Genomic DNA, 15,150 nt, shown 5'->3' with positions numbered 1-15,150 from the left:
CAGAGATGTTTACATGAGTGGCTTCAGCTCTACTCACACTCTATTGCTTTGCTCATTGTTTAATTAGTCAAGGCAAAGTCCAGCACTGCCTAGTAAGTTTTGTTAAGCCTACAAGAATACATACAGAATCATAAAAATGGCACTAAGTTAAATCAACACCTCTTTTACAGTCCCAACAACAAAACAGAAAACCCACGCATTTATACATTTTAAAGCTGTTCTATTAATTGGTGCACTAGAGCACAAATTCAATACAAAACTACAGCAAATAAAACTATCACAGACTTTCACATTTCTGACATATCCTCGACTAAAATCCAAACATTTTACAAAGATACACAAAAAAAGCATTCATATTCATGTTTGTATGTGCTATTCATAAGTGAACACCACGACCTTGCCCACATAAAAGAGCTTATTCTTATACAGGTAACAGGCACGACGTGCTCCCCATTAAACCTTTTTTTTTTTTTTTTCCCAGCGGTATGTAATTTTCAGTGTCACACACAGTTGATCACTGTGAATCAGGGAGGCAAAGATACCCAACCTTCACACGAGAAATGAAGTGAAAAGTAGCAAGCGGCCTCTGGGCTCAATCATGCTAGTGACTCAGCCACTTGGACCACATGGGAAGGATATCACACAACCAGGGATTTCTAATCCACAAAGCTCACTGCTCACTGTCTGTGCTGTAACCCCCAGGCATTTTTTGAGAGTCATCCCGCCCTGATGGGACCGCAAAGACGCCAAAGCCCCTGAACTGAGAAGACCTTTCTTGTTGGATTACTCCTATTCCCCTTTCTTTTATTAAAGAACATTTTGTGTGTTCTTCCTGGCAACCTGCCTCTGCGGTCTTGTATTTCATTGTGAATCCGACCTCGGCATACCCTCGGGTGGCACACGATCTATTCACTACAACTTTACAACATGTGAAAAGAAATTGGCTGAACAGGCTGTCTGCTGCGGTAATCTACCATACTGTGGATGCTGTAAACAGACACTGACCGACTGACAGGTGTATATATATGGTGCACACACATTCAGACATGCAGACAAACATCTTCCTACCTGTGTGGCTCCTGTGTGCATGTGTGAGGGAGGCCAGGCAAAGGGATAGCAGCAGACTCCACACACCTACTCCACAAATGCAAGGACCCCGTTCCCGCATTCTGCCGGAAGGAAACAAAAACATGCAATGCTCTATTAGAGAATACAACAAAAGGTTTAGAATATACAGTGGAGGACTTTCAACTGTTCATTGCATGTACTGTAAATGCAAATACACTCAGTGTTGGGCTCTGAGTAGGTCAGTCCGACTCACTGGTCCACACTGAGATACTGGATCGACTGGACGGATTCCAGTGACATTTTGCACAAAGACATTTTATGGTGGGTTTGTGATCCTCTTGTTTTTCCTCTAGTGCCACCATCAGTTCTACGTTTTTACCTTTCGCAGTAACAATATCTCAACACCTGCTTCACGGGTCGTGACCTAATTTTGTACAGACAGTCATGGATCCCAGATAATGAACCCAAAAAATACCAGTAATATCCTGACTCATAAGATCAAAGTGTCTTTTTTTAAATAATTTATAAGGAAATACTTCTAACAATATTTCATTCTGTATCTGTATGTTGTGCTTGTGGTAATTAACAAATGTTGCTTTCAATAGGTAAATTAGTTAACATATTGAACAATATACCTGCATAAACTCAGTGTCTTAGCCATGTCATGTAAGCATTGTGATGCACTTAGCTAGTGCCGCCACGAGCATGACTGTCGACTCTTAGTCTTGTTAAAGCATACATGCATTGTTTGCTTTTTTTTTTTTGTGTATTGCATCTGTAAAACAAACACAAACCCCACCAGACAATGTCTCTCTGTCTTGGGGAAAGACAATATATAGGGAAAATAATTGTTTACTACAAGTACATTCAAGCAAGTGCGTTCTGCTCCATATGCTGAGGGTGTATCAAACACATTTTGGTATTTCATGGACAAACTCCCCAGGTGCAACTGGCACAATTGGAAATAGGGTAGTATCAGAACAGTATCACACTTTATACATGGCCATGTTACAAGTTGTGGAAATTGTGGCCAAACACATTTCCCTCTAAACACAGGGTCCTCTCTTTGTCGATGCACCGGCAGTTTGGGAATTCTGGGAATCTCATTGTTGTTTGGGAGTGTTTTAAGATATGAATACAGCAGCTCAAATAAGCTACCAAGAGCACACAATCAGAGGAGAAATGTCTTCCCTGTACACCTTTCAGCAATATGCAACTGAGTGAGGTGCTTGTCAAATCAGGGACAGCAAACTTCAAAGTGAAAACACTTGAGGATGAAGGCGTAGGGCATAGAAATGATCAAACACAAACAGACATATGGCGAATTAAAGGTAAACCCAACACCAAGTGTCTCAGTAAGATGGTGGCCTACCAGAAAAGCTTTGATGCACCTTGGCATAGATTTGCTATATCTCTGGAGCCCCTGGAGGAGTACTGCAGGAGGACTACTGGCGAGATGGAACAACATTCTTCCAAACAATATTCGGTGTTTTGATGATGGACGTGGAGAGCTGTCTCATACACCCGTCCCATAATTCATTTCTCTCCCATTGTCCAAATTCTCCCAATTTGTATTTCTTTAAACCAGTAAAATCAACTAAAGCAGCGTTAAGCCCAGGATACAGTGTTGGTGCCTCTGCAAAATGGTATCGGGGGGAAATTTTTGGTAGAACATTTGCACACAAGGAGGCAAGCATTTTCAATTAAAGGGACTATTTCACTGAAAGAACCAAGGAAGACTTTCTAATTGCACAATCCAAGCCTTCATCAGAACTTGCCATTTGCAGAGTATAAGTTACTTCTTGGAAGTTTTTGCTTTTCTTAGCAAAGGGGAGTTTGAAAACTTCAACGAGAATGTCATGTGACAAATGGAGGTTTATACCCATGCCTTACGGATGGGGGCATTGTTGTCCTGGAAGAGACCACTCCCAAAATGACAGAAATGTTGAACCACAGAAGAAAGGTGGTTACTTAGAACAACTTAGTGTTGATTTCCAGTGGTCCTTTCCTACAAGTGAACAAAACCATGCCAGCAAAATGCCCCCTACAGCATAACAGAGCCACCAGGGTCAACAATTGAGGGTTTTCTTTTAGTTTGTCACCCATCTGTTTACAGTCAACTCAGGATAGATGTACATTTGTGATAGCGCACAAAGAGGAAAAGAACTTTAGACCTGTTAGATAATGGAAACAGGAAAGGGAATAGCCAGGAACGACGTCTTGGTGCCCATAGATTAGAAACAAAACAGAAAAAGAAGAATACATGTATGCATTCTAAACAGTATACTGAATCGGTCACATTCTCTAAGTAAAGAATACCGTAATCCAAATCAAAGCAGCCCAAAGCTTTTATACTCTAAATATAGGTATGACAAATGTCTGTTGATGATACCCGTCAGCTTACAAAACAGGCATTAAACCTTCTAATAAAAACAGTCATAAAAACTTCATAATAGAGAAAAAAATAAACAGATTATTTTTTAACACATTTCTGTTTTTAATAATTGGATTTTATGTTCTTATCATATTATTCTGTGGATAATGCAAACAACGATGAGTAAACAAGGCAGAGAGAATCTCCCTGTCACAACGCTGGCAGGTGTTTGCATTGAAGTGAAGGGATGCATATAATTAAAACACTTTATATTCCAGGCAGCAAGTAGGACGGAATCCTCCACAACACACAAGCAAAATGTGTTTTTTTTTTTTCCACCAGGGAAACCTGTTTTGTCAGTAAACTTGTGTACAAGTGTTTGTGTGAATAAATAACTGCAGGAGGTTAGCAAAGTAAAAGCAAATGTACAAGACAATCCGACATGAAGAGCAACTTAACAACTCTGTTTTATCTTTAACATGATTTGTATTTTCTCATATTTTAAAAATGCACCCCAGAGGGATGCATCTGAGGAGTCAGAAGGATGTAGCTTCGCTCCAAACACTCCAAGTCTGGAAACTGTGTACTACTGCTATTCTTGCTCACACTGCCACTGCAAAACCCCAAAAGCTAAGATAAGGGCATAGATAAGGTCCTAAAAGATTAAATTGAACATAATGTTGCCTTGTACTTAGAAATCTCTTTTCGTGTTTTATTACTCAAAGAAAACTACGTAAAAACATTTACAATGGATACTATAGACTGCAAGCAGAGGCAACTGACAGTGTAATAAAGTGGCTATGCATAAAATTTACAAGCTCCAAAAAGTTAATTTTGTTTAAATCACTCTTTAAATGCTTTTTATGGTGGTGATTTACTTTTCTACCGAAGCAGCCGAGGTGTAGCAGAGAGAGAGAGAAAAAAAAAACATTTTTGTGAAGTACTTTTGAACAGATATGTGATGATGTAAGTAAAACAAACCAAACTTTCCAGGTTTGTGTGAGAGAGTCTGGGCAGATTAACTCAGTGCAGATGAGATTATACACACACCTGATTGGATCTGGGTGTGAGCGGATGTGTTTATTTGTGCGCATGTACTATGTTCGGGCATATATGTGCATGCATGTGTGTGTGAGTGCTTTTGCCGTCATGAAGTGTGTGTTAAGCCCTGGCTTGAGTTCTGAGCTTGGTGTGTGAGTCATCTGGCTACGCAGCCAGGCATTTCTAGAGCTGGGAGAAGCTGCAAAGCCAGTCAGGCTGAGCCAAGGCTTTCTCTGGTTAGAGGGCATCACAGATACACACACACACACACGCACACACACACACAAAGAATCATATTCATGTGCACCTTTTCTGTCACTTCTCCTCTCTTCTCCCATTCATCTCCTCTCATCTCCTTCAGTCCTCCAGCATCCTCCCTTCTCCCCCCTCCTCGTCTCTCCCCTCTTCCTCCCGTCCTCACCTATGCTCCGCGAGTAGTAAATAATTAGGAAACAAAGCAGAAGCTCTGCCTGCTTCCTCTCCAGCTCATTTAGACACACAGCAGTGTTTGTGATGATGCAGTGCCACTTCATTATTGCTGGTTGTTTGGTCTGTCTGCCGCAGAACGAGTGGGTGTGTGATATAGAAATGGATTCAGAAAGAGGCAGGAAAAGAAAGGGAGAGATTGAGAGAAAGACGAAGAGTGGAGGCAGCCGGGTGTGTGTGTGTGTGAGTGTGTGTGTGTGTGTGTGTGTGTGTGTGTGTGTGTGTGTGTGTGTGACTGCTCAGGAACAAGGGGTTCTGATCAATAGCATTGAAACAGCTTGACTCTCCATCAGTATCAAACACAGCAGCCAGTGGTGACTCACACATCTGCACAAACTCGCAGACAACAGACGCTTTTCTGTATTGACAAAACAAAAGTCGGCCCGCCAGTTAGGATGCTTGTGATTTTTTTGAGATTGCACAGCAACTGCTTGTCAACAGCTGTGTTTGCGCTGGTTCACGTGTCGTTCCGGCGTGCACGTGCGTCTCCAGCGGACCCTTCAAGTCGCTGTAAGACACCAGAATTCCTGCACTTCCTCTGATCACGTCTTCCAGTGTGGACACTGGTGAGAACGCTGGATCTTATAACCCTGGATGATGTAGCTTTCATTAACTGAACACGGAGGAGCAAAAGAGAAAGAAAGAGCGAGAGGAGAAAGAAACAGAGTTGGAGAAAAGAGTGATGGTCTCCAATGAGTTCTGCAGTCTGTTCCATCCCTTTAATTAGTCCCATTGGAATGCCCTCCCCGCTCCACGCAGCTGATCAGTTTCCCCTCCATATCTCCTGTCTGCATTTGTGTGTGTGTGTGTGTGTGTGTGTGTGTGTGTGTGTGTGTGTTTATATGCATCTAAGCTGAAGCCGGACTGACATCTCACGGGCATATGAGCTCTGGTTGAGCTCCCACTGGTCGAGGAGAAAAATGTAGTGGAAATACATTAATATTCAAAGAGTTTCTATTCTCTGAGATATCTGCCGTTTGGAAAATGGGATGCCTGTACTTTCTCTGCAATTAACATTTTTTTGTTGTTGGTTTTTTTTGGTAGGGAGGGGTGGGGTTTGCTTTCAGAAGATACACACGATCAATATATTATCCTCTAGTAACAAAAAATGATTTATTTATTTATTTATTTGGGTGTTAATATCTGTCAGTGACAAAATACGTGAAAGAGAATTAAGAGTTTTAAGGCAGCTGACAGAATAAACCGCCTTTGTGAAAACCAAACAACTGGACCGAAACCACCTGAAAAAGAGGGATTTGGTCCAGTTCCAAATGGATGCTTTTCATTTGTGGTATGAGAGCAAATGGATCAACTCCAGGCTTTTTTGATACACAACCCAGCCAATACAGGATATTTGATGGAGACACCAATATTGCTATACAAGTTTAAAAAAAAATACAAATTATACTGCGCAACCCAAAACATCTTTGATAAACTTCTCTTCACTCGTTTTCATTTTCTTTTTTCCCAATTGTAGTCAAGAAATGTACAGGATTGAACATTTTACAAAATAAATGTGTCACTACTTTCTACTGAAAAAACATAGAACGGCATGGACGCTGTTTCAAACCATATCTTTGGCAATTTTCAATTTCTTGTCATTTTTTAGCCAACATATAGATACCAATATATGTAAAACCCAAGTATTTATAGACTGAGCTCTACTCAATATGTGACTTTAGCATGATTTCTAATCAGTCTAAATAAGTCATGTATACTAGCTACTGTTGTCATGATACTAAAATTTTAAACTCGATTTCGATACTGGGGAAAAAAACTCGATACTGATTTCGATGCCACAGAGAGAAAAAAAATCACCTTATTATTGAACATTCTTAAGGGAAAATATAACAAACTACACTCCTTTTGTCACGATGCTTCTGTAACAGTGCAAACAAGGAATTAAAAGCACCTAGCTGCAGTCGGTAACTTTGGTAGTTGTGCGAGTCAACATGAGGACGATGAAAGAAAATTTCACAAAGCAGCGTTTTCAGCTTGTCTTTCCAATTAAAGTTTATGACCAAGCAATTCAACAGTAACCCCATCCTTTAATCCTTTAATTTGCAGTCTAAATACTTCTCATAATCAACCAGAAAACAGGATGAAACTGTCAAATCAATGTCAAACCTTTCAGCCTCAGTGAGACCTCATGTTTGCAGCTCTTTGTTCCACTGTAACAATCTTGCGTGAACACAAACCAGACCAGTAATAATCACAAACAATGGTTGGTAATTATCTGTGTTCTTTGGTGACTCAAAGGCTACGGTTTCCGCGCGGACTCATGCTGTTTGGTGCTAGTACAAAGATCATGGCTACGTTCTATAATGCTGCAATGGAAAGTCTCATTAAATACAACGTGGCTGCATGGAACGACCCACTCCAGTTAAAATCAAAAATAAACCGGTCGGTGAAAACAGCAATGGAAAGGAGGAACCAAATTCTACATCCTACATGGCCCTTAACATTTTATTTTCGGACTAAGAACTCCTACCATTTTTTTTTTTTTTTAAAGCTGTCTTTTGTTCCTATTTCTATCATGCTGCTCAACAAACAACAACTCAATCCCAACTCTTGATGTGTCCGGCCTACACGTCTGGTCTCCTAAATCTCCTCTTATTATTGTGGAGTGTACTGTAGCTGTACAGAGCTGTAAAATTTGCACCACTGCCGAAGGCAAATTTCCCTTTATGGACAAAAAAGTACATCTTATTTTATAGTATCTTTATGTATTATTATTCACCTGACTAAATAAACCAGACTGCTGGTGTTTCAGACACCCAGATTGTTCCCAATGCTCCATCCTGTCATATTGTTGGAGTGCTCTTATCATCAAGTGTGAAGGGAAAAAAAATCCTGCATCAATTAGTGATGATATTTTTGATCCCAACAAGCTTCTTTTTTTTTTTTGTCTTTGAGCATTGAGGTGTGAGAGTCCCCTCCTTCACACAATGGTAGCTGGCTGTTGTATGTCTCTGCCTTAGGAACAATAGATATGGATCTTATTCATCCTGAGAATTTAACAGAGAGATGACTATCTCACCCTCTTCTGTGGTGCAACACTAAGGCTCAGGTCACCAGGATACTCATAGTAGCTCGCTGTTCTATTCAAAGTCACAATATCAAAAGAACATGGACAACATTGTCTGATACCGGGAAGAGGCAGCAAAGAGGGAACGGAAAGGACACAGATGATAGAAAGGATAGATGAAAGGTAAGGAGACGAGTGCATAGAAAACAAGCAAAGAGCAGATGAGAACGGTGCAAGGATGAAGAAGAGGGATGGACGTAAAGGTTCCCAATAAGGCAAAAAAAAAAGGAAGAAAGAGAAGGAAAGAAGCGAGGAGAGAGCAAAGCTGTAACAATTTAAATCCAGATAATAAATAAGGGTAGAAGCACTGCACTTATGAGTATGTCAGTTCACAAATCCAGGAATTATCTGGCTGACACATTGACTAATAATTGTTTGATCATAATAAAATTAGCAGTAGAATTCATGAGAAAGTTGGTTACATCTTAGATCAGTACATTATACAGATATTATACATCAGTGAGTCGCAACATTGAAACTGGGGGTTTGGACATCACTGCTCATGTCATCTGTTCATAACATGGATGTTACTTGACATGTACCATTTACTTCAACATTGCTGGAGATGAACAGCACTCCCCGTGGCGATCACACTCCCCAACAGCAGGGCTCTCACCCAGTGAACCATTTTACACTGCGAAACTTCTAAGGAATGGCTCGAGTAACACAACAGAGACCCCAAGACACTAACAACCCCCCCAAAATTCCAAATGGGATTGAGCCTCCCTGAGATGAACAAGTCCGATCCATGGAGGCTCCACCCTCCAAAACACAGGAACCAAAGGATCCGCTGCCAACATCCTGGTGCCAGACACCAGAGCAGCAACCCTGAGGTCCCATGTCCATACCCAGATGATTGAGAGCTGTTTTGGCAGCTAAGATGGGGACCAACAAATTTTAGTTTGTGGCTAATCAGTGCAAAACATGAATGCACTGAAACTGGAAAAAGCCCTGCCAGCTTGCTGGTTCCATTCAAGGAAACTGTTATATGCTGATGTGTTAGCCACACCATGTTACCGTGGCTCTTGGGATGCTAACAATTTAGCTGAAAGCCCCTCTGCACCTACATGTGGCCTCGCAGAGTTTCTAGCATAGCTGTGGAGTTGTAGTTTTATTAAATATTAGCTAAATTCTGCCATCCATGCCTAGTTATCTATCGCAAGTGTTTATTCCAACTAACACTGGTCAAACCTGCATAACTAGTTGTGCCAGACTAAAAAGGGTCATAAGAACAAATCCTGGTGCAACTTAAATATCACCAGTGTAAAAACAGAAAAACGAAGCCATGAAAACCTGCAGATGCACCTGCACTTTAGTTCTCCACTGGTGCTTTAAATGTGCGGTGGCTAAGTTCGCACGCAGCAGAAGATGAAAGTGAAAGGATGATGATTTGTCAAAGGAAACCTGTGTATCAAGTTAATGGAAGGGCTTGTTTTCCTAGCTCGGACTGCTAGGACTCTCCAAACCTAATTGCAACCTCAGGAGATTTCAGCTTGATTAGGCCTCCCTGATCCTGCCAGGAGAATGTCTGTGTGTGTGTCTCCGACTGTGTGTTTGTGTGTGTGTAGGTGTGTGTGTGTGCATGAGTGTGTGCTTCATGTGTGCTTCACTAATCAAATCCACAGTTTGGCCTTTGTGGATAAATTTACTCCATGTGACCTGTAGATAAAGCCAGTGGCTCCAAATTAAGCCTCCAATTTAACTAGCATTGTGGAAACTCAACACGAACACTGGGTGTGTGTGTGTGTGTGTGCATGTGTGTGTGTGGAAATAGGGAGGAGGAGGGAAAGAAAATGAGGAGCGAGGAAGCCTTCTGGTCGTTTCCTCCCCCATCCCTCGGCCTCTTATCAGTCTCTCACTTGTTAACGCCACTCTGTGACTTCAGCGGAGTGCACATCGCAGACTTGACATTCACATCTTTCAAATCAGCTTTCGCCGGCTGCTGCTGCTGCTGCTGCTGCTACATGTGTGTCCCCAACACATCCCTAAAGCTTGATTCGACCCAAGGGGTGTCACACTCCATCCATCTCCCCTTCCTCTCTCTTTTCTTTTGCTCCGTCTCCATCTGCCACTCGATGTGCTAACCTGGAGAACTCGTTGCACCGCGAGGTACAATCCCGATGTCACTACCAATCCGTTGTCCACACACACACACACACACACGACACGGCCGCCCCTGAAACGTCCCCGGGTCGAAGCCGTGCACGCTCAGACATAACAAACCGCTGCAGCGTGCGACTGCTGACAGCGCAGATCCAGGTGGTAAACGCAGTTACGTTGTCTGAGTCTTTCTATCAGCCACAAGTCCGACAGCATCAGACAATGAAAGCAAAAAAGCGAGTTGCCAGCCCTCACCTACAGGCGTGAGCTACACCATCGTTATAAGCTGGCTTAACACTGCAAAAATAACATCAAAGTCCCGCTCTCCGTAGAATACGCGGCGCACCACTTTCACATTTATCTATCACATTTTGACTACACTTCAATTTTCTGCAAGGTTCTTGGGCAATAACAGAAAAAAAAAACACTTTGAACTAAATAAACAAATGCAAAGTAGGGATCTCTTGAAGCTTTAGAATTGAGGAAATATATAAAAGCAAAATGCAAATGGCCTCCGCTGTGTGTGTGTGTGAGCGTCAGCTATGGAGAGCGTGGACAAAAAAAAAAATAATCCAAGGGGAAGAAAGTGGCTTCTTTAATTCAATTTCAATCCAGCTTTTTTTTTTTTGACTTGCGTAGCCTCTTGGCTGGGATTATTACAGCACTAGATGAGCAAATTGGAAATCCATCCAATGCTATAAGCCTTTGTTGACAAATGTAGCGGTTGTTCTGGCGAGTAAGAACAACACTTGAAAGTAAAAAAAAAAACAGACTTCTGCTACAAAGCACCGACGATGTTATTGAACGAGCAAAATTAGGAATGGAGGCAGTTCAGTAAGAGTCTCATCAAAGAGTAAAAACAATAAGGAACTAGTGAGTGTGAACGCGCTGGAGGCTGAAAAAGTGGTGCAGCTTGTTTCTGGACTCGCTGACAGGAGAAGAATGCGGGTTCTACTTTTCCAGCTCACGTTAATGGGGGTGTGATTTCATCCGTCTATCTCCCAGACAGACAGGTGAAAGCGACCGGCAGTAAAAGCACTTGCTCTCTCTCTCTCTCTCTCTGCCTTTCCTCTCCTCTCGAGTTAATTTTTCATCACACTGTGGTTTTCAGAAGATCGGCGCTTTTGCTTTCCTCCACCTCCGTCAGCAGGTATATTTACATTGCCGCTCCCCTCCCCTTCCATTTCCGTCTTGTTTGTACGTCACACCACTCGTTAATGTCTTTATGACTGGCATGAATGCTTTGTTGGTTCGTTTAGTGTTCCTCTATTACAGTGATTTGTCAATGAATGAGTGAGCTGATATAAAATATGACATACAAACGCCAATCATTCTCTTGTTCCAGTGTCTGAATGGTAAAGATTTGCTTTGCTATTCTTGTTTTTATATAATTTTACATTCAATAGCTTGTTTTTCTGCAGAATGTATCGATCGAGGAGTTTATTGACAGATTAATCAGTAATAATAACACTTTGTAGCTGCTCTGTAGAATGAAACATCGAACCATTTTCTGATTTGTGACGCCTTTCTTTGTCTGTCCCTTTTAAAACTGCTAAAAAAAGAAATATCGCTATTAAACAAATATATTAATGCTTAATGATTCCACAACACTGTGGCTAAGATTTGGCTGGGTTCAGGCACAAACAGATTTGGTAAAGGAAAGATCATGGTTTGAATTAAAACAGGCACTTAGTTAAGCTGCGGGAAACATTGGAGTTTGCATTAAAATGACTACTTTGCTAAGGTTACAGGACCTTTGTTGTCATGTTTACAATGATAACAATGAGATTAAGGTGAGAGAACAATCTGGGCCATTGTTGAAAGAAATGTTGATTGTTGGTAGAAAACTGGAAGCATCTTTCATGTTGAAATCCAATGTTTTGTTGTCCCATCCATCNTTTTGCTCCGTCTCCGTCTGCCACTCGATGTGCTAACCTGGAGAACTCGTTGCACCGCGAGGTACAATCCCGATGTCACTACCAATCCGTTGTCCACACACACACACACACACACGACACGGCCGCCCCTGAAACGTCCCCGGGTCAAAGCCGTGCACGCTCAGACATAACAAACCGCTGCAGCGTGCGACTGCTGACAGCGCAGATCCAGGTGGTAAACGCAGTTACGTTGTCTGAGTCTTTCTATCAGCCACAAGTCCGACAGCATCAGACAATGAAAGCAAAAAAGCGAGTTGCCAGCCCTCACCTACAGGCGTGAGCTACACCATCGTTATAAGCTGGCTTAACACTGCAAAAATAACATCAAAGTCCCGCTCTCCGTAGAATACGCGGCGCACCACTTTCACATTTATCTATCACATTTTGACTACACTTCAATTTTCTGCAAGGTTCTTGGGCAATAACAGAAAAAAAAAACACTTTGAACTAAATAAACAAATGCAAAGTAGGGATCTCTTGAAGCTTTAGAATTGAGGAAATATATAAAAGCAAAATGCAAATGGCCTCCGCTGTGTGTGTGTGTGAGCGTCAGCTATGGAGAGCGTGGACAAAAAAAAAAATAATCCAAGGGGAAGAAAGTGGCTTCTTTAATTCAATTTCAATCCAGCTTTTTTTTTTTTGACTTGCGTAGCCTCTTGGCTGGGATTATTACAGCACTAGATGAGCAAATTGGAAATCCATCCAATGCTATAAGCCTTTGTTGACAAATGTAGCGGTTGTTCTGGCGAGTAAGAACAACACTTGAAAGTAAAAAAAAAAACAGACTTCTGCTACAAAGCACCGACGATGTTATTGAACGAGCAAAATTAGGAATGGAGGCAGTTCAGTAAGAGTCTCATCAAAGAGTAAAAACAATAAGGAACTAGTGAGTGTGAACGCGCTGGAGGCTGAAAAAAGTGGTGCAGCTTGTTTCTGGACTCGCTGACAGGAGAAGAATGCGGGTTCTACTTTTCCAGCTCACGTTAATGGGGGTGTGATTTCATCCGTCTATCTCCCAGACAGACAGGTGAAAGCGACCGGCAGTAAAAGCACTTGCTCTCTCTCTCTCTCTCTCTGCCTTTCCTCTCCTCTCGAGTTAATTTTTCATCACACTGTGGTTTTCAGAAGATCGGCGCTTTTGCTTTTCTCCACCTCCGTCAGCAGGTATATTTACATTGCCGCTCCCCTCCCCTTCCATTTCCGTCTTGTTTGTACGTCACACCACTCGTTAATGTCTTTATGACTGGCATGAATGCTTTGTTGGTTCGTTTAGTGTTCCTCTATTACAGTGATTTGTCAATGAATGAGTGAGCTGATATAAAATATGACATACAAATGCCAATCATTCTCTTGTTCCAGTGTCTGAATGGTAAAGATTTGCTTTGCTATTCTTGTTTTTATATAATTTTACATTCAATAGCTTGTTTTTCTGCAGAATGTATCGATCGAGGAGTTTATTGACAGATTAATCAGTAATAATAACACTTTGTAGCTGCTCTGTAGAATGAAACATCGAACCATTTTCTGATTTGTGACGCCTTTCTTTGTCTGTCCCTTTTAAAACTGCTAAAAAAAGAAATATCGCTATTAAACAAATATATTAATGCTTAATGATTCCACAACACTGTGGCTAAGATTTGGCTGGGTTCAGGCACAAACAGATTTGGTAAAGGAAAGATCATGGTTTGAATTAAAACAGGCACTTAGTTAAGCTGCGGGAAACATTGGAGTTTGCATTAAAATGACTACTTTGCTAAGGTTACAGGACCTTTGTTGTCATGTTTACAATGATAACAATGAGATTAAGGTGAGAGAACAATCTGGGCCATTGTTGAAAGAAATTAATGTTGATTGTTGGTAGAAAACTGGAAGCATCTTTCATGTTGAAATCCAATGTTTTGTTGTCCCATCCATCTCAACCTCCTCTCTCTGTTGACAGTGTCACTCTATAACGGGGATTCAATTAAACGTCACTGAGGTCCAGTTATTAAAATTTCCTCCAATTTCCTCCAAATCGAAGTCCAGTTTGTGTCTTATAGCCTTCCCCGATGGCCACATTTTCATGGTTTCAACAATACTTATTGTCAATTTTCAGTGCAGGATATGTTTAGCTGAGCACACAGTTAGCTCCTTTACCATATAAATATATATATATAAGTAGTCCCAGGCAAAAAAAACAAAATGAGGCCTTTATTTCAGATGAGAGAAAACAAAAACCTCAGAATAAAATACATTTTTAAAAGTGCAAACAGAGCCGAATAGTCCTTTTGTCCCAGCCTAAAGAACTGAAGGCCTCCGCTTCAAGTAAAAAAGTCAACATCCTAAGAAAACAATAAATAAAAGGTTTGGTTTGCACGTTGCTGGGCTGTAAATGTGGTGATGAGTCAGATAGATCTGTCATACAGGATGTACAAGTCGGTTATTTTGCTCTCAGCTCGGACTTCAGGTGATAACTTTGCTCAAAAGAGCTGTACTTTGTTTCGTAGCGGCGTTTCACGTTGCTACTTTCAATTAATGCCACGTTTTCAGAGCATATGAAGCACACTGGTTGTGAACTGTCTGACGGAAGAATGAACGTACATTTCTCCGTCCACTCATCTTCAAAGCAGCGGTTTTCCTCATCAACCTTCCTTCTTTTGGAGCAAGCCATGCTGTCATCACTGTCTCTTCCTCTCTGCTCTGCTGTATAGGCAGCGCAAAGTGGCAGCGGCAGCGAGCTGTGGCGGTGCGCTGGCCGTGCAGGGTAACCAAACGATTTGATTGGCTCGACTGAGTGGTGCTATTGCCGTATTAACTGGAGTAGCAGCCCCCTCTGTGTATAGCCGCGACTGTCGGAAAAAACGCTCCATGAAAATCTATTGTTGTGAATTTATCAGAGATTGGTCACGATCCGGACAGAACCATCACTGAACCATCACCAAGGTCCGTCATTTGGTGATGTCTGGTCAATAACAATGATAACAACACAACAACACCGCCTGACTAATTTCTTCCTTTGAGTTCTGACAGTAGTCATACAGCTTTGTCACTTGAACATAAACATGTAATTTTGGGGC

General features: G+C 41.6%; 1 protein-coding gene across 1 annotated transcript in view; it reads right to left on the bottom strand.

The window, feature by feature from the left end:
- Positions 1 to 15,150, bottom strand: part of LOC103360973 (protein FAM19A2-like) — a 90,564-nt gene that overhangs the window by 43,208 nt on the left and 32,206 nt on the right. The window contains exon 2 of the mRNA XM_008286925.1: positions 1,069 to 1,169. Within this exon, the coding sequence (XP_008285147.1) occupies positions 1,069 to 1,168 (100 nt within the window). The 5' untranslated portion in view covers position 1,169. The remainder of the gene's footprint in view (positions 1 to 1,068; positions 1,170 to 15,150) is intronic.

Source organism: Stegastes partitus, unplaced genomic scaffold (assembly GCF_000690725.1).
Source record: "Stegastes partitus isolate 25-593 unplaced genomic scaffold, Stegastes_partitus-1.0.2 Scaffold476, whole genome shotgun sequence".
In the NCBI taxonomy this organism is placed as follows: domain Eukaryota; kingdom Metazoa; phylum Chordata; class Actinopteri; family Pomacentridae; genus Stegastes; species Stegastes partitus.
This window is presented reverse-complemented; position numbering and strand designations above follow the sequence as displayed.